At 44.1% G+C, this 19,253-nt stretch overlaps 1 protein-coding gene across 2 annotated transcripts in view; it reads left to right on the top strand.

Moving 5' to 3' along the window:
• The window catches only part of Elp1 (elongator acetyltransferase complex subunit 1), a 52,441-nt gene that overhangs the window by 18,176 nt on the left and 15,012 nt on the right, over window positions 1-19,253 (top strand). For both annotated transcript variants that reach the window (NM_080899.2, XM_039109191.2), the window contains exons 13-29: window positions 457-556; window positions 3,137-3,322; window positions 4,593-4,699; window positions 5,386-5,489; window positions 7,374-7,427; window positions 7,518-7,623; window positions 8,529-8,644; window positions 8,966-9,039; window positions 9,282-9,360; window positions 9,444-9,523; window positions 10,685-10,822; window positions 10,919-11,004; window positions 11,476-11,624; window positions 12,403-12,526; window positions 12,857-12,954; window positions 16,145-16,346; window positions 17,496-17,557. In NM_080899.2, coding sequence (NP_543175.2) covers window positions 457-556; window positions 3,137-3,322; window positions 4,593-4,699; window positions 5,386-5,489; window positions 7,374-7,427; window positions 7,518-7,623; window positions 8,529-8,644; window positions 8,966-9,039; window positions 9,282-9,360; window positions 9,444-9,523; window positions 10,685-10,822; window positions 10,919-11,004; window positions 11,476-11,624; window positions 12,403-12,526; window positions 12,857-12,954; window positions 16,145-16,346; window positions 17,496-17,557 — 1,865 coding nt within the window. The remainder of the gene's footprint in view (window positions 1-456; window positions 557-3,136; window positions 3,323-4,592; window positions 4,700-5,385; window positions 5,490-7,373; window positions 7,428-7,517; window positions 7,624-8,528; window positions 8,645-8,965; window positions 9,040-9,281; window positions 9,361-9,443; window positions 9,524-10,684; window positions 10,823-10,918; window positions 11,005-11,475; window positions 11,625-12,402; window positions 12,527-12,856; window positions 12,955-16,144; window positions 16,347-17,495; window positions 17,558-19,253) is intronic.

Genomic DNA, 19,253 nt, shown 5'->3' with positions numbered 1-19,253 from the left:
CTCATGTAGCCTAGGCTGTTCTGGAATTCACTGTATAGACCAGGCTGGCCTCAAACCTAGAGATTTGTCTGCCTCTGCCTCCCAAGTGCTGGTATTAAAGCTGTTTATCACCCTGCCCAGCAAAACTGTCTTAGGAATACTAAGAACTGTGGAGGGTGTAAGGCTGGAGACTATGGAGAATATCCATGGTGTGGGGAAGACAGCCCCTCCCTCTGGCCCTGCTGAAGAGTTCTTTTTACTAGGGAAAACTGTAGTTGACATGGTATTGATGGGAAGCAAGTTTTGATTGAGCCTGAAAGGTATGTGGAGATTCAAGAATGAGGCCGAGATGTCGATATATTTTAGATTACTTTACTTATCTTCTAGCATCCACTTGTTGTAAGACCCTACATCCTTGACATTAGGAGAAATAGCTTGAAATGATTATATTTGAATTTTTGTTTGTTTGCTTTTTAGATGATAAACCAGACATGGATTCCACAGTGAAACTAGGAGCTGTGGGTGGAACTGGATTTAAAGTTCCTCTTAGAACACCTCATCTGGAAAAAAGATACAGGTAGGTTCCTAAATATTTTGAGTCCCTGAGAATGGAACCAGGTATCATTTTGTCCTGGATTCATCCAGCCTTTATTCTGGAAATGTGAAGTAGGTATAGTAGCTGAGCTTAGGTAAGGAGCCAGTCGCTTTCTTTACTGTGTACTGCGTATTCCAGTGACAAGGAAGATAGGCTCATGCCCTGTCCTAGACTCTTGTTCCCACAGCAGTCTTGTTATCTCTAGAGACTCCTATGGGAAGATGGAGGTAAAGACAGTAAGGCGCAAGTGCATTCCCTTACATGCATGGGGGTATCCGTGGTGATAGTATGTGGATGACACAAGTCAGTGTTTATTTTGGTCTCATTTCAGATAACAGAATTCCTGAGTGTTGTAATTTTAGACTCAGGGTTGAAATCAGAGTGTACTCTGTCTTAGAAACAGCAGTGCAAATGGCTGGGTATATTTAATGCCATTGGAGGCATTTGCAAAAGGATGTGGAAGCCAGCGTATTGGGATAAGAGGACAGAATTCGAGGATGTGTAACAGCCCAGGGCCCTGGGCCTGATGAATACTGCAGAGCCCAGAGCTTGATTCTGTTAAGTTTGGCTTGTCCTGTTCTTAATTACTAGGGACACCTGTTACAGAATTAATAGGAAACAAGTACAAGTAATAGAATGCAGAAATGGTTTCTTAGATATGTACAAATATTTAATAAATACCTACAAGTATATGCTTTGGTATCTGCATATAGAATACTAATTAAGGTTGTTTGTTGGTTTGTTTTTGTTGGTTTTGTTTTGATTTTTGGTTTTTCAAGACTGGGTTTTTCCTTTATGTAGTTCTGGCTGCCTTGATACTCACTTTGTAGACCAAGCTGGCCTGAAACTCACAGAAATCTGCCTGCCTCTGTCTCCTGAGTGCTAGGATTAAAGGTGTATGCCACAGTACATGGCCTAAGTTTTTAAAGTGTTTATATTCCTTCATTTTATGCTAAATTAGACAGTTTTCAAATTACTGTAATAATTGAACATTTCCTGAGCTCTGTGAACTTAAGGAAAAGTCTACTTTGGCTCCAGTTATTGGGGTTTAATAACCTGTTGGCACCAGTGCTTTGGCACAGGGCTTCAGCAGTGTAGTGTGTGATTAAGAGCCCCACTTGTGGTTAAAGAACTAGGCTCCTAGCCTCATGAACACACAGGACAGATAGAAACATATAAAAATAGCAGCCCCAGTTCTGTGGTATCCATAGAATCTTACCACTACTTTCCTTTTCCTTTTTTCTGTCTTATCACTTCTGTCCTTCCTTCATTTGTTCATTTACTTATTCATTCACTTTGTGCTTCTCACATGCAGTAATGTGACCCCATATGATCCTAACCCACAGTTTAGACAGTTGTGGGGTAGAATATTTTTACAAAGTCAAGAGGAGGAAAATTCTAGTAATTCAGAGAAGATAACCTAAGTACACAATTTTCCTCAGAATCCTTTTGATTCTTAGGAAAGAACTGATTGGGGTTAGGGAATACTGGGGAAAAGCTGGTGAGAACCAGACCCAGGCTGCCTGTGTGGTGAGGACTCTGGCCACACGGTGTGCAGTGGAGACAGTGCTGAGGGAGAGTTGGTTGAGCAGATCATGTTCTGCACCAGCTTCTTAAGTGGCTACTGCTGATTGCCACTGGATCCGGAGGATAGGATTCTCCTTTGTCAGTTGACAAAAAGATGCCCAGATCAGGCAAGCGTCAGAAGAAAGGAGGCTGTCCCCGCCTTATTTGTTGTTTTCATGAAGGGGCCCTAGTAAAGGCCCGGTCTACGGAGGCTGACCTCTGCTGGCATCTTGTTTGAGTTGGTTATTGGTGTCTTGGGAGGGCTCTGTGGTCCATTAGTGTGGAGTTTTCTTGCATAGTTATTTTCAGAAATATGCTCTTCAAACTAAAGATCTTAGGATATGAGAAGTTTCATTTAAAATAAACATTCTTCAGTCAGACAAACATTGTTTTGGAGGGTTCTGGTATTTGGTATTAGTGGGTTTTTTTTCTTTATTCTTGAGACTTTTATGCAAGTATGCAATGACATATATCTGCCCCCCATTTCCCTCCTTCAACTCTTGCCTTGCCTTTCCCTCCCCAAACTTAGTCCTCCTATCTCTGTTTGTGTAAATAACTTACTAAATCCAGTTAGTGCTGTCCACATGTGTATGAGTATGGAACCATTCACTGGATTGTAGGATTCCTCCTATTGGAACATCCTCAAAAGAGAGCAGCCCCTGCTGCAGCCACTATCAGCTGCCAGGGGCTCCACAGTAAGACTAGGTCCCCGCTGCTGCTGCTGCTGCTATGAGCTTAGGATTGCATCAGCTATGTCACGTCCAGAGGCCACATTCTACAGCACTCTTCCCAGCCGCCAGCTCTGTTCTTTTCCTCCTTGTCCATTGACCTTGAATATTAGGGAATTGGTTGATACAGAGTTCAGTGCTGGAGCTCAGGTTTGGTTTCTGCAAATAATAAGGACTTGTCTATATTCTTCTTTATAGAAGGAAAGGTCTTAAAAGTTTCATGATTTAAAGCTTTATTCTTATCGTATTTCTTTAATATTTGAAACAGGATTCAGTTTGGGAACAAGGAAGAGGAGGAGGATGTAAGCCCACTGCAATTTCGATTTCTCACCTGGATTGAAGGTGACGCTTTCCTGGCCATAAGCCACAGTCACTCCAGCCCACAGTCCATCATTCACCATCTGACTATGGCCGGTTCTGAGGGGGATGAGGAACAAGGACAGCTGAATGTCAGGTATCGTGGCTCATCCATGTATTCAGTATGTTAAATTGGAAATGCAGTTACATACACATTGTATGTCTGAACATTGGGCAGGAGTAAGGAGGAGGAGTGACTTCCTTGTTAGACACAGCAAGAGACCTGTGTAAACAATCGATCAAACTGTTCAAGAGGTAGTGGAAAGGGATGTAAATACTGTCAGGTAAGCCAAACAGTTTAAGATAGGTATTATAGTTGATTTTCATAGGTAATTACAGTGGTCAAGTCACATGGCCAACATATTAAAGTTTATCTACATAATACATTTATTTTTAAGTAGTGACATCAACGTTGGCCCTTGTCTGTGTGTGTGGCTTCATTTGCCACTTGAAAGCCTCTTCCTTTTCTGCTTCCCGCTTCCCTGGGCCTGAGCTTGTTTGAATCATGACTTTATCTGGGTCACATGACAGACTCAGACTACTGAAGAGTCGTCTCTGACTTCCAAGCCCTGCACTGAGAACGTTTCTTGCAAGTGTTTAGAGTGTTTGAGGCTTCCAATGGAACTGACTGCTTACTCTTATGCTCATGTTAACCTTCACATTCATTTGTAATGTTTCCGTTTGTTCATGTGTGTACACGTCATGTACATGTGGTGCTCATGAAGGCCAGAAGAGGGCTTTAGGTTTCCTGGAACTCGAGTTAGAGATGGTTTTGATCAACCATGTGGGTATTGGGAACCAAATCTAGGTCCTCTGGAATAGCATCCAGTACTCCAAATCTCTCCAGCACCCCTCAGTCTTCTTACTTATTTAAATTTGAAACAAGGTTTCACTCAGTAGCCCAGGCTGGCATTTATTTCACTTTGTAGCCCAGGCTCCTCTGGAACATGCAATCCTCTTGCCTCAGCTCCCTGAGAAGCTGAGTAATTATAGACTCACTGGGCACAGCTGATAGAGTTTATATTATACATAATATATGTAAGAATACATAAGGAAAGCAATAAACTGTAGTACATTATAATGAGGTGCCCTCCACGTAGGGGTGCTGTTCTCACAGCTAGGCTAGCTCACTGACTCTGGAAGACTACATTGGTAACAGGCAACCTTCTCCATCTCTCTGTTGCTGTCTGTGATTCCTCTACTGTGTGAGCAAAGTATATATGTATCACATTGACATAGGCAGTGTGTCTCCAAACGGTAGTGTTAGCTTTCACTATAGCAAAAACAGAGAAAGTCCTCCATTTTTAAGAAAGATTATCTCTTATACTTACCTCCCCTACAGTTTGTATTTTGTTTCTTTGCTTTAGTTCATCTGTGACAGTGGATGGAGTTGTCATTGGTTTATGTTGCTGTTCTAAGACCAAGTCATCAGCAGTACAGCTGGCTGACGGCCAGGTGCTCAAGTACCTTTGGGGTGAGTATCAGAATTTTAGGAAAGGAGACTTTCAAATAAATAATTCTTGAGACTATGTACTTGTGAATATCTTGTCAGTACAACTTGATTATTGGGGATTTTTTTATTTTCAACTTTCTTAAGTTACTATTGATCTTCTTCCTCTTCCCTCCTTCTTCCTCCTCCCTCCTCCCTCCTCCTCCCTCTTCCTTCTTCCTCCTTCCTTCTTCCTTCATCATTCTTCCTCCTCCTTCCTTCTTCCTTCTTCTTTTTTCTTCTTCCTTCTTTCCTCCTCCTCCTCTTCTTCCTCCTCCCCCTCCTGCAGTCCATTTGACTGTGTATAAGAGAAAATGGGCGGTGCTTGTCTTCACAAATCTGAATCACTTCACTTGATTGTTAGTTGGTTTTACTTGTCATGCCAGGGTTGCAGCCCAGGACTTCACGCACACTTGGCAAGCAGTGGTTAAACCTTCTAGCTACCCTAGCATGCTATGCGTAGAGTAGATTGGCAGGTGTGGTCTGCCCCTGTTTGAAGCATCCTAATGAGTGTAATCTAAGTCTCACTCGAGGAGTTTTGGTGTGTTCTGGTGTTGGTTTTTCTTTTCGTGGGTGTGGCGGGGATGTTGATGTTCATTTTGTTTTTTTCAGTGCCTCACAGATAGAGCTTAGGAGCTATTTGTAAACTAAATTTGCCAATCTTACAACAGAGTCGCCTTCTTCGGCTGTGGAGCCCTGGAAGAACTCTGAAGGGCGTCCTGTCCGATTTGCTCGTCCATGCACACAGATGGAAGCAGCCGCCATTGGAGGGGAGGTGAGTAAACACGGGCAGGGAGCACAGCCGAGACAGCAGTCAGTGTGGGTAACTGGACCTGCTTCTCCCCAAATCCCAGGACAGGGACAGGAAGTTATCTTCTCTTCACCCCCCAGCGTCTTCATCTAGAAAAGGGAAACTCAGTCTTCCAGAGTTCAGGAGGGAATTAATACATGTAGTTGGCAAATTTCACCTCTCATTTATAGAACGTTGAAACCTTGTGTAATACCTCATGATGAAAGCATGCAATCTGAAAAGTAGTATTTGACAGGTTGTCATTGTTTATATTTGAGGTGAATTGTAGGATACAGTAGTCAGAAACAAAGCAACCCTGTATTAGTTACTTTTCAGTTGCTGTGGTAAGACACCATGACCAAAGACATTTACAAAAGAAAATAGTTAATCCAGAAGTTCACAATGCCAGAGGGTAGTAGAACCCGTGATATCATGGTGGGGTATGCAGAAGGCTGACAGGCGTGCTGCTGGGACAGCCACCAAAAGGCAGAGAGCGCTGCCTGGGAATGGCCTGCGCTTTGGAACCTGCAAAACCTGCCTGACACATACAGCTTGTCAGCCGTGAACCTTGGTCATTCAAACCACCACAGCTTACTATGGACAGACTCCTTCCTTCTGAGAGGAGAGGGAAGGCTCAGAGCAGTGTGTGACGGCAGCAAACAGTGAAGCGTCTGAGGGTGGCTAGTGTGTGGTAGTTATGGTAGTGATTGTTCCAGAAAGCCTCCCTGAGGCGAGGCAGTGGGTGTGTGCTGACACATGGAGAGAGAGAGGAGAGCTGTTCTGAGAAAGGAAGAGTGGCCCCGGGAGAAGGTACTAGGAACACCCTGAGTTTAGAAAGATGGGCAGAGTAGGCTTGAGGCAGCATACAGAAGAGGCTGCAGGCCACAGCCTTCTGTTGTGCATCCCGGCTCGGGTTCCCTGCCTTGTGCTAGTCTCTGTGCCCCCTCCCTCTCGAGGTGGCACAGAACAGAGGGGCTGAGTCTATTTATACTGTCTAGCGAGACTCTTCACTGTGTATAGGTGAACACAAATGTTGGAAGTGACAAGAAATAAGCAGTGCTTTGTAGTGAGAGTTTCGGTGTCTTTAAAACACAGTTATATCATGTGAGTCTGATTTTGATTTAATCCTAGGTGTGGGATATGGGGCTGTTCAGTTTGCCCACAGCAGCCTACTGTGATTGTCTCTTGCTCTGGGGGAGTGTGCTTTTTCCAGCTGCAGATTGTTTAAATCTGGGAACTCTGGAAAGGGTATACATGGGAGAGCCCCCAGAGGGACTGTGGATGTTGTTGCTCTCTCCGTTATTGCTAATGTTGTATTTGCTGGATTGTTATCGCTGGCTTACAAAGATTGGACTTGCCCTAACCAGCAGGTCTATGCCCATTTCCCTCTAACCTTTCTCTCCAACCTAGTGTTGGGGTTGGAAGGGATTAGGGTGGAGTAAGTGTTGGAACGATAGCAGATAAATAGAACCCAATAAAGTAGAGCAAACAGTAGAGCATGCCGTCACTACTAATCTGATAATGAAAAGAGAACCCCTTCCTGCCTAATCATCAGAGAGATGTGTTCATCATGTTCAATATGCGATTCTTGCTGCCTAGAGTAGGCCAGAGCTGAACGGGCATAGAAGATCAACAGAGACTTTTAGGGTGAAGCCAGAGAAGGGAATAAAATGGACATGATAAGATAGAGTGGCTGGCTTGATTGAATGGTGGTGCATTCACTGTGTGAGGCACCAGCCTTGTCTTAGCTGCCTGCATCCACTCCTTATTACAGGCTTAGGGAATCAGCACTACAACTGTACAGTAAAGACTATAGGTTTAAGACCTTGTGAATTGAGTTGCTTATAATTCAGGTTCATTTCTTTGCAGGAATGTGTCCTTGGTCTGACCGACAGGTGTCGCTTTTTCATCAACGACACTGAGGTATGCAGGCTTGGTTGGGGTTTATCTTTCTCACAGTAATGCTTCTGAGTATGATAGCTAACTTCCATGGGCCTCTTTTGCCCGTTGCAGGTTGCATCAAATATCACGTCATTTGCAGTGTGTGATGACTTTCTACTGGTGACAACCCATTCCCACACCTGCCAGTGTTTCTCTCTAAGTGGTGCCTCACTTAAAAGTAAGCTCTTCTTTACAAAACGGAGGGATCCCCTTCTCCACTGTCCTGAAGTCTTGATGACTTCAAATTCTTCACCCACTTTGGCTGTTTACCACAGAGTCCTAGTCTCCTTTATTGCCATCTTTCTTGGATGCCGTATTTTTTGATTTATTTTTTTACATTGTGTGGGTGTCTGTGCACAGGTGCGTGTGGGCGCAGGCATCCTTAGAGGATGGAGTCACAGGACCTGAGAGCTGCCCCGTATGGGTATTGGGAGCTGAACTTGGGTCCTCTGCAAGAGCAGTCCACACTGTTAACTCTTGAGCCATCCCCTCTTTACCCCTCTATAGAGAAGTTTTCTAATTATTTTGGTTACCAGAGACCCCACAAAGCAAATTCTGACATAAATAACACATTCTAAAAAGTTCTTCGTGAAATTTTATTATACAGCTCATGTGCTCTAACTTCTTTGAAATGATTTTTCTTACTGCTCAACTGCCGTTGTACTTCTGGCTGCCACATTGTTGCTTGTAGTATATTAGCACTGACTTTATATTACCCCACCCCCAAGAACTTGATCTTAAAAGGCCAGTTTATTTTCTTTGCTGCTGACTTGGAAACAGGAACTCTTTCTGCCGTTAGTGTGACTACAGTGCGAAGGCAATGCTAAGGAATAGAAAAACTTCTCCAATCCCTGTATTCCCCATTTGCCTAAGAAGAACATCGTATGTGAATGTATGAGTGCTCTGTAAAGAGAGGGTCCTTTCCAGGAGTGAGATTCCTGGAAGGGCCAGGGGTCTTGAGGCTGAGTGGGGAGTAAAGGAACTTTACGTTAACTGAGTTTCAGATGCTGGGTGGCTTCAGCAGCAGGTAATGGAGTATGGCTTGCTTGGTCATGCTCCAGTCTTAGCCACTGGTATTTTTAGTGCTGCAGGCAGGTCTGTGTGGCAGTCAGGTGCCCAGTGGAGAGATTCTGAGGAAGGTGGAGAGGGGTTCCCGGATCGTCACAGTCGTCCCCCAGGACACAAAGCTTATACTCCAGGTAAGCTGACTCTCCCGAGTTCACCACTAGAGTACTTATAGGCTGCATTTTAGGTCTTTTGTACTTTTCCACCATTTACTATAGCCCTGCTGGGCTATCTGTTGGCTTAATGCAAAGAAGTGTTGATTGGCACAGACTCTGACTTATAAGGTTTAAAGGGAAACCTGCTTGAAAGTCAAGATAAATAATTGAGCACAAGTGGATTTCTGCTAATTGTTCATTTTATACCACTGTGGTAGTTCGAGAAGAGTTAAGTAGAACTGTGCATTCTGCTGCTTAAATGACTTCCTGTTGATTAAAGAGGCTTTGTTTTGTTTTGAGATGCCGAGGGGGAACTTGGAGGTTGTTCATCATCGGGCCTTGGTCTTGGCTCAGATTCGGAAGTGGCTGGACAAGTACGTATTCTGTGTGACTATAACTGTGTGCATGGAAGGATGTATAACTATATACTTTAAAAGGGAGATAATATGCCACCTGTTACTTTTATTCTTCTGTAATTTCAGAGTGAAAGTTAGAACTTGTTTGTTTTTTGGGCTATAATCAGATTACAGCCAGTCTCTGTTGTAATGACAATATTTCATTACAGGGAACTGAGTTTAATGAAATGTGTTTTTATCCATTTTTCCTGTCCTCACAGACTTATGTTTAAAGAAGCGTTTGAATGCATGAGGAAACTGAGAATTAACCTCAATCTGATTCATGATCATAACCCCAAGGTACACTGCGTTTGGCCAGCCCTCTAACTTCTTTCTAGCGTGAATGTCACCTAACTAAAATGCTTATATGCTTTCTTTGATAGGTGTTTCTTGAAAATGTGGAAACCTTCATAAAACAGATTGATTCTGTAAATCATCTAAACTTGTTTTTCACAGAACTAAAGTAAGTATTTGATAACTCATGATTATCATATTTTAAGTATTGTCTCTCGATAAAGAAATCAAGCATATGTAGCTAAAGAACAAAAATCTCTTTAAATAAAATCATTGTAGCACTGAGGGCCCAGAGGGTTTTTGCTCGAGTTCTTTAACAACATCAGATTTTTGTTTTTGTTTTTGTTTTTTCTTTTTCAAGACAAGGTTTCTCTAAGTAGCCCTAGCTGGAACTCACTCTGTAGGCTGGCCTCGAGCTTAGACATTGCCCTGTCTCTGCCTCCCAAGTTCTGGGATTAAAAGTTTGCACCACTACGCCCAGCAATAGCATCAGTCTTAAAACTGAGTTTTAAAGCTCTAATCCTGAATTGGTATTTGACTTGCTTTTTAGGTTTGCCTGTAAAGTTGTTCTTCTCATGAGATCAGCATCAAATATGGTGCTTTCTCTGGTGACTTTTTTTCACCTTTTGAATGAAGCTTTTTAAAGATAGGAAAACATTGACTATTGGAAACTTCTAGTGACACCCAGGTTCTGTAGTTCCTGTTGTCCTGTATGTGCTTTTATTGCTAACCATGATCGTCCTCTTATTTTAGACAGATGTTAAGGAAAGGTGGAGATAGCAGTCCTTTAGCTCTAGAAGGTTCCCTTGTGAGCATTGGCCAGAGCTCTCTCTTACTGTGGGGTAGTTAACTGCTGCAGAATGGCTAGCGCTCCATCCAGTGAGTCTCAGCGCCTGTTTGCTCTCATGTTACACAGTGAGAGTTCCCTCATATCCATTCTCTGCTGGTGCTGCTGCCTCAGCTCTCGGGCAGCTACTGTTGAGTGTTCCAGCACAGGGCAGCCTCTTGTTCTGCATCACCACTACTCATCCAGGACGCATTTATTGTGGTGTGATTATGGCTGCTTTTACGTGCTGTGTAAATACACCATCCTTTTCATTCTCTGATTACTTGGACACCTCGGCTGTACCATGGTTTAGGCTAATGTGAGGAAAACTTGAATATTATTCAGTAAGCCTTTGGTGGATATGTTTGATTCCTCACTACTTGAATAACTTAAATTTCCAGGTCCCTTTTTATTTATTGTCTCACAAACCTGCCTGATACACATTAGTAATTGGATCACCACACTGCTTGGTAAAGTGACCTGTTCATATACTTTGGTTCTTAGGGAAGAAGATGTCACAAAGACCATGTACCCTCCCCCGGTTACCAAGAGTGTCCAGGTGTCCACAAATCCTGATGGAAAGAAAGTTGACCTCATCTGTGACGCTATGAGAGTGGCCATGGAGACCATCAATCCTCGCAAGTGTGTGCTGTGTGTTGTTGGCATACACATGCCAGGGTGTGGAGATGTCTGTCCTGTTTATTAGTCTTGTCATTCTGGGTTTTACTTACACCTCAGGTTCTGCCTGTCCATACTCACATCTCATGTGAAGAAGACGACTCCAGAACTGGACATTGTGCTGCAGAAGGTACACGAACTTCAAGGTAGAGACCTGCACAAGACACTTGCTTGACTTAGTCTTCATTGTTGGCAGATGACCATTACTATGTCATTGCCACTTCATGGAATGAACATTTCTCTTTGCTCACCATTTTCAAATGTGAAGATTTTGAGTGCTAAGCATTTATGAATGAATCAAAAGCCTATGTTCATCTTGTACCCCAGTCTGTCAGAAGATTTTATTACTTAGTTTCTGGGTCTGTGGAGTTTCTCCCAAGCGACTCTGTTCTGATGCCCCCCCCCCCCCTTGGTTTTGCTTTTGACAAAGTCTCCTGTAGCCTGTTATGTCCTCAGACTCACTGTGGAGCTACAGATGACCTTGAGCTTCTGATCTTCCTCCGCACACCACCACAGCTGGTTTATATGGCTGTGGGAATCAGACACAGCTTCATGTGTGCTAGGCAAACACATGACTGACTGAGCTCTGCCCCCTGTTCTTTCTTAACCACCAACAGGAAAAATTCCCTTTGAACCTGAGAGTGTGAGTGCAGAGGAGGCTTTGAAATACCTGCTGCTCCTGGTAGATGTTAATGAATTATTTAATCATTCTCTTGGGACCTATGACTTTGATTTGGTCCTCATGGTAGCTGAGAAGTCACAAAAGGTATGTGGAGTTGAGACTTTTATTTAATCATACTAGCATGGGACCCTGCTATTTCGAGTGGTACTTTATCTAGTGCTACATGCTAATGCAGATCTGAGTCTCCAGGGCTGGTATTGCTAATCCCCATTGTACAGTCCTATGTGTATCCACTTGTTTTTGAGACAGTATCTCTCACAGACCTGGATCTCACTAGGTTGGTTATCCGGCCAGCTGACCTCAGGGATCTGACTATCCATATCCCTAGTGCCAGCATAACAGGCCTGCACCACCATGCCCGGCTTTTTATGTGGGTCCTTTGAAGGCTAAGCTGTATTGCTGGCCCAGAAGTTGCTCTTTAGGAGAAGAACCAGCTTGCCCAGCATGGGATAGAGCAGGAGGTGGTAGGGCCTTGGAGATTCAATCCATTTCCCCTCTGTCTTGACATGTGCTCTTCATTACTGCCATGTAACCGTGTAATCCAGGGCACCGAGAGTTTGGCGTGGCTCCCTCAGGGGAGGCTTAGGTACTCTGTCACTGTCACTTAGACTACAGGTTGTTCTTTTCCTTGTCAGCCTGGGCAGGAAGCTGAGGCTGCTCTGAAATGTAGAGGTTAGTCATTATTCCAAGTTCAATGACACCCAAATATGAGCTCTTTTTTCCTAGAACATTGATTTGATGTGTTACATGATATAATTGACATATAAGTATAATACACATTTAAAATTATGCTGCTCTATACTTATCACCTTAATTATAATTTATATTGTGCAAATATTACAAGTAATAACTTTTTTCTTAGGATCCTAAGGAATATCTTCCATTTCTTAATACACTTAAGAAAATGGAAACTAATTACCAACGGTTCACCATAGACAAGTACTTGAAACGATATGAAAAGGCCCTTGGACACCTCAGCAAGTGTGGTAAGGGTTTTTTTTTGTTTGTTTGTTTGGTTGGTTGGTTTTTTTTTGTTTTTTTTTTGTTTTCCAAGACAGGGTTTTTGTGTATGTGTGTGTGTGGCTGTCCTCAGAGATCCGCCTGCCTCTGCCTCCTGAGTGCTGGGATTAAAGGCTTGTGCCACCACCTGGCTTGTGGTTAAATTTTATTACTGCTTTTAGTGTTTATTACTGCTTCAAGTCGTCTTTGAGACTAGACTATGAGATAAAATACAAAAAGTTCCACATTAATGTTGCTTAGGAAACGTAGGTGTCAGTGAAAGCCATTATAATTCCAAAATACGATTTTTTTTTCAGGACCTGAGTATTTCACAGAATGCTTAAATTTGATAAAAGATAAAAACTTGTATAAAGAAGCTCTGAAGTTATATCGGCCAGACTCACCACAGTACCAGGTATGTGGGGGGTTAAATGAGGCCCCCGATTTTGCTTTGTGTATTAGTCAGGAAGTGATGACATCTTGAGTCCAAACACTGTCCTTTGGCTTCTAGGGTCGTCTTACGACCCATCAGCCTCATTTTAAACTTGCTGGGAGAAAATTAGCCAGGGCAGCAGTGTTTCAGAAGTTCCAGAGGTTGGTTTGTTTATAAACATCTCTTTAGGTTTTCTTATGTACCATGTACTTTGCTTCTGAGTCAGGGTATTACTTGGTCCTCCTTGGGACCTGACAGGATGCTGTTGCCAGGTTACAGACGAAGCCACAACTTGCATAAATGTTCAGAGCTGCATAGTGCGTGCCCGGGGTGCTGAGCCAGGCTCTGTGACCACCGTGGCCATCCATTTGCCACCCTTGTTAGTGTTTTCGTTTGTCTGCAAATCACACACACATTCTTCTAGTTTGCTTCCCAATGCAAACTAGATAAAACACTTTGGCCAAAAGCACCTGAGGAAGAAGGGGAGGAACTTGGACGCAGGAAGTGAAGCAGAGACCATGGAGGAATGCTGCTTACTGGCTTGCTCATGTTCAGCTCCTGCCTTTCATACCCCATGATGACATAGCCAGTGCTGATTCAGTAGTTCCTTCTGCAGCTCTTAGCAGTCAAGAAAACAGCCTCAGGGCACTGTGATGGAGGCAGTTCCTCTAGGTTTTCTCTTCCCAGGTGCTCACAACCGTGAGTGGCTATCACATGTCTTTCTGTGATCCAGTCCCTGCCAGTTGCTTCTTATTACTGTAATTATCACTATTCTTATTTGTGTGTGCGCCTGCTTTTCTGTTTCTGCACTGGGTTCATGCAGGTGCCCACAGAGGCCAGAAAAGGGTGTTGGCTCACCCGACACCTGCCTGATACGGTGTTAGGAACTGAACGAACGCAGGTTCTTTGCAAGAGCATCAAGTGCTGTCAACCTCTGAGACATCCCTCCAACCCTTCGTGCCAGCTTCTTTTTTTTTTTTTATTAACTTGAGTATTTCTTATATACATTTCAAGTGTTATTCCCTTTCCCGGTTTCCGGGCAAACATCCCCCTCCCCCCTCCCTTTCCTTATGGGTGTTCCCCTCCCAACCCTCCCCCCATTGCCGCCCTCCCCCCATAGTCTAGTTCACTGGGGGTTCAGTCTTAGCAGGACCCAGGGCTTCCCCTTCCACTGGTGCTCTTACTAGGATATTCATTGCTACCTATGGGGTCAGAGTCCAGGGTCAGTCCATGTATAGTCTTTAGGTAGTGGCTTAGTCCCTGGAAGCTCTGGTTGCTTGACATTGTTGTACTTTTGGGGTCTCGAGCCCCTTCAAGCTCTTCCAGTTCTTTCTCTGATTCCTTCAACGGGGGTCCTATTCTCAGTTCAGTGGTTTGCTGCTGGCATTCGCCTCTGTATTTGCTGTATTCTGGCTGTGTCTCTCAGGAGCGATCTACATCCGGTTCCTGTAGGCCTGCACTTCTTTGCTTCGTCCATCTTCTCTAATTGGGTGGCTGTATATGTATGGGTCATATGTGGGGCAGGCTCTGAATGGGTGTTCCTTCAGTCTCTGTTTTAATCTTTGCCTCTCCCTTCCCTACCAAGGGTATTCTTTTTCCTCATTTAAAGAAGGAGTGAAGCATTCACATTTTGATCATCCGTCTTGAGTTTCGTTTGTTCTAGGGATCTAGGGTAATTCAAGCATTTGGGCTAATAGCCACTTATCAATGAGTGCATACCATGTATGTCTCTCTGTGAATGGGTTAGCTCACTCAGGATGATATTTTCCAGTTCCAACCATTTGCCTACGAATTTCATAAACTCGTTGTTTTTGATAGCTGAGTAATATTCCATTGTGTAGATGTACCACATTTTCTGAATCCATTCCTCTGTTGAAGGGCATCTGGGTTCTTTCCAGTTTCTGGCTATTATAAATAAGGCTGCGATGAACATAGTGGAGCACGTGTCTCTTTTATATGTTGAGGCATCTTTTGGGTATGTGCCCAAGAGAGGTCTAGCTGGATCCTCAGGTAGTTCAATGTCCAATTTTCTGAGGAACCTCCAGACTGATTTCCAGAATGGTTGTACCAGTCTGCAATCCCACCAACAATGGAGGAGTGTTCCTCTTTCTCCACATCCTCGCCAGCATCTGCTGTCACCTGAGTTTTTGATCTTAGCCATTCTCACTGGTGTGAGGTGAAATCTCAGGGTTGTTTTGATTTGCATTTCCCTTATGACTAAAGATGTTGAACATTTCTTTAGGTGTTTCTCAGCCATTCGGCATTCCTCAGCTGTGAATTCTTTGTTTAGCTCTGAACCCCATTTTTTCATAGGGTATTTGTTTCCCTGCGGTCTAACTTCTTGAGTTCTTTGTATATTTTGGATATAAGGCCTCTATCTGTTGTAGGATTGGTAAAGATCTTTTCCCAATCTGTTGGTTTCGTGCCAGCTTCTTTACATCACTTTCTGGCATTCTCCATATTCCCAGTTAACTTGATTGTTCCCAGCTGTGTTGAGGAATGACCTGCCAGTTCTCTATTGTGTCCTTTCTTGAGTCCACCTGTCCATGGACAGTACTATCTCCCACGAAAGCCATTCTTAGATTAGGGGCCAGGTAAACTGCTAACTTGCTGCCTTGTCTCTGCCAGGCTGTGGCTTCCAGAAGGGCCGGGACTGTGTTGAATTCTTGTATCTCTGCTTCACCCCAAGCTGCCTCAGAGCTCTGCTTTTCTCTCCTTCCCTCAGCTCCAGTAACATTAAACTCTTCTTTACTCCTAAAAACTACTCCATACATTCTTGTCACATAAACCTTGTGCCTTTTTGCTCCCTCCTGACTCTTCACATATTCATTCCTTGTACCCTTCAGAGGCGGCAAATTTATCATTCTCTCTCATTTCTCTTCCTCTGCCATTTATCATAGACTATGCTGTGTTAGTCATGTAGGCAAAAGTCTAATGCACTGGTTTTTAGATTTTGTGTGTGGTGGGGAGGGCAGGGTAGCTGTTAGCCTACCACCTAGAATAATGCACATGTAGGTACTCAGTATATGTTGAGTGACTAAATACTATGTCTTCAGAAAGGTTTTGAGTAGAAAAAGAAAGAGACCCAAGAGCGGTGACTAAAGAAGCCTACACTGGAAATGTAAAGAAACTATTAACACATTTCTTTATGGAATTTCTGCATTTGCCACAGGCGGTCAGTGTTGCTTATGGCGAGCACCTGGTGCAGGAGCACCTGTACGAGCCAGCAGGGCTTGTGTTTGCCCGCTGTGGGGCCCATGAGAAGGCTCTGGAAGCGTTTTTGGCTTGTGGCAGCTGGCAGCAAGCCCTTTGTATGGCTGCCCAGCTTCAGATGGCCAAAGACAAGGTGGCTGGCCTTGCTAGAACTCTGGCAGGTAAGCAGGGCCATTTTCTGTGTATTCTTCAAAAGGTTTGTGTTTATTGCTTCATTTGGTAATGCTGTAAATAAGTTTAGGGCAACATTCCTGAGACAGACTCCTTCTAGTTCTTTTAAACAGAGCAAGAATCCCACTGCTACAGACACCTCCAAATGCACTGACATATTAAAGAAAGCATTTATTCTGACCTGGGTGTGCTGGGTGTATGTGGCTTTGCAGGCCCTTAAAACAGATTGTGGCTACAAATGTCCTTGAAGTTATACTATCTTGTCTAGTCCATCTTACTCACTGACCCTATGATATTGTGATATTGATATTACATCTAACAGTGTAGTTGTGTTGGCCCTTCAAGAAGGAAAAGATGAAGTTTTGGACAGAGCTATTCTGGTGTAGCCAATATATGGTTGAAAACCATAGTAGCAGTTGCCAGAACTGGTGTGGACAAGACCTGAAGTACAAACAAAAAGCAGAGGCTGCTGAGAGCCTGAGGACTGAGGGATTTCCTGAAGTGAAGGGTAGGCTAGCACTTCTGACCTCTGAGAGTAGAACAGTGTTGGAGGGCTGGTAATGACCAATGAGGTAATGTCTCTGACACAGGTGGCAGGTAGTGGGTGCTTAGTGAGTACGATATCTTGTTACCTTAGAGAAGAAAGGTGCTCAGAACTGGGGCGAATTCCCCCTGTTCATATAAATAAACACTGTGTGGAACTGTCGAAGTATGTGAAGCAAGTCACTCACTTTGAGCCTAACCTTACTGGGTTTTAACCTGGTCAGGGAAGCCCGGGGGCTATGCCAACATGCACTTGTTTTGTAAAAATTCATCCTAAGGCAAGAAGGGGTTAGGGCCTATAACACTGTTCTATTCTCAGAAGTGCTAGTGATTGTCAAATCCTGTGATTAATCTAGATTCCTTTGCTAGTCAGACTAGCACACCTCTAATCCCAGGGTGGGCACAGCTGAACATTTTATTCTTCAGACCTAGAGTACATAGTTAGACTGTGGATAGGATAGGAGGGGTGTGGGTCATGTTGTGTAATACACCTGTGTCCTCACAAAGACTCAGAAGCTTTTAGTCTGGTGCATTGTAGGGACAGAAATGGATGCCAGTTTCCTTTTGCTGCCAAGTCCTTGTTGCTGTCTTTGCAGGAAAGCTGGTCGAGCAGAGGAAACACAGTGAGGCAGCAACAGTCCTGGAACAGTACGCCCAGGTGAGCTCTTCCCTAGATACCACACCAACAAGAGACTTTCCTGTGCCTGCTGATGGGAAAACTGAAGGACTCTGCTAATGGTTAGCTCTTGAGGCAGAGTTGGTTCTAAAGGAGCCATTTGCTGACTTGCCTTGCAAATTTCAGTCTGGTGTGTCTCTGAGTGCAGACTGCTTACCCTGCATCCAAATCTGCAGTGTTGGAGAGCCGATAGGGATGCCATAGCTGTGAAATCCTGTTCCCGTCTATATGTGGCAGGTTGTGCTCAGAGTGCAGGATCATTTGGATATGGGGTGTGCGTAGGAAATATAGATGTGTTTCTTGCTTAAACCTCCCCAAGATAATGCAAATATTCTAAAATCTGAAAAAAAAAACCCAAGTACTTGAAGTCCTAAGCTCATATGCATTCTTTGCTGTAGTGTGTGCTAGTGGTCTGATTCAGTAGAAAGCAAACTCAGCTTCCTGTGTTAACTTTGGCAAAGAAGTAGTGAGCCAGGGCCTTAGGTTTCAAACCAGGACAAGTGGCTGAGGTATCAGGTTCTTCCTGCGATGCCTCAGTCCCTACCTGTTACAGGGTCCTCCTGGCTGCCATACCCTGCCTCCTACCCTAAACTCTCCAGCCCAGGATGCCGGGCTGCTCTCCCCTGTATAATCCAACTGTTTGGGTTACCCACTCTCTTTGTATAATGAGTTTTAGCCCCAAATGAATGATAAAAAGAAAGGAAAGGCCACGACTGCTCCTAGGTCTGATGGGGGAAAAGGTTTATTGTAGATATGTGGGAGAGCATAACCAGAGGCAGGGACATCTGGGAGAGGCCAGAGTAGACATGACAGGCAATGAGTTGTGCTGTGTGAGGAAAGTGGGGAAGGGAAGAGAGGTGAACCAGGTGCACTAGCTAGAACCCCAAAGGTACCAAGAGAACCAAAGTGGTTGGATTATATAAGGAACTGCAGCCCAGCCCCCTGGGCTGGAGAGTTTAGGGTAGGAGGCAGGGATGGCAGCCTGGGGGGACCCTGTAACAGCCAGAGACAAGGATTGTAGGGAGCATCTGGCATACAGGTCTGCTTTTGATGTTAAATAGGCACCTCTGCCATTTGTACCAGTTTGAAAGCCAACAATGAGAAGACAGCCCACTAAGCAGTGGGCACTGTCTTACCTTTTATTACCCTCCTGTATATTAAAAATGTTTCTTTTTAACTAAGGCAGCTTGGAGGTTTCCAGTGTTATGATGGATTATATGTTAATTTTTTTTTAAGATTTGTTTTATATATGTGAGTACACTGTTGCTGTCCTCAGACACACCAGAAGAGGGCATCAGATCCCACTGCAGATGGTTGTGAGCCACCACGTGGTTGCTGGGGAATTGAACTCAGGACCTCTGGAAGAATTGGCAGCGCTCTTCACCACTTGGTTACTGGGGAATTGAACTCAGGACCTCTGGAAGAGCAGTCAGCACTCTTAACCCATTGAGCCATTACAAAATGTTTTATTAAGGCTGCGCAGACACCACAGGCCGCTGGGACACAGGCACACAGTGGGTAGACACCAAGGATTGCTGCTGTGCTCAGTTTTGGCTTTTTGTTTTGTTTTGCCGTTTTTGTTTTTGTTGTTATTTTGAGACAGGGTTTACCTGTGCAGCCCTGGCTGTCCTGGGAACTCACATAGATCCACTTGCCTCTGCCTCCTGAGTGCTGGGAT

This window comes from Rattus norvegicus, chromosome 5 (genome assembly GCF_036323735.1).
Source record: "Rattus norvegicus strain BN/NHsdMcwi chromosome 5, GRCr8, whole genome shotgun sequence".
Classification (NCBI taxonomy): domain Eukaryota; kingdom Metazoa; phylum Chordata; class Mammalia; order Rodentia; family Muridae; genus Rattus; species Rattus norvegicus.
The sequence above is the reverse complement of the archived record's forward strand: the minus strand, read 5'-3'. Positions and strand labels throughout refer to the sequence as shown.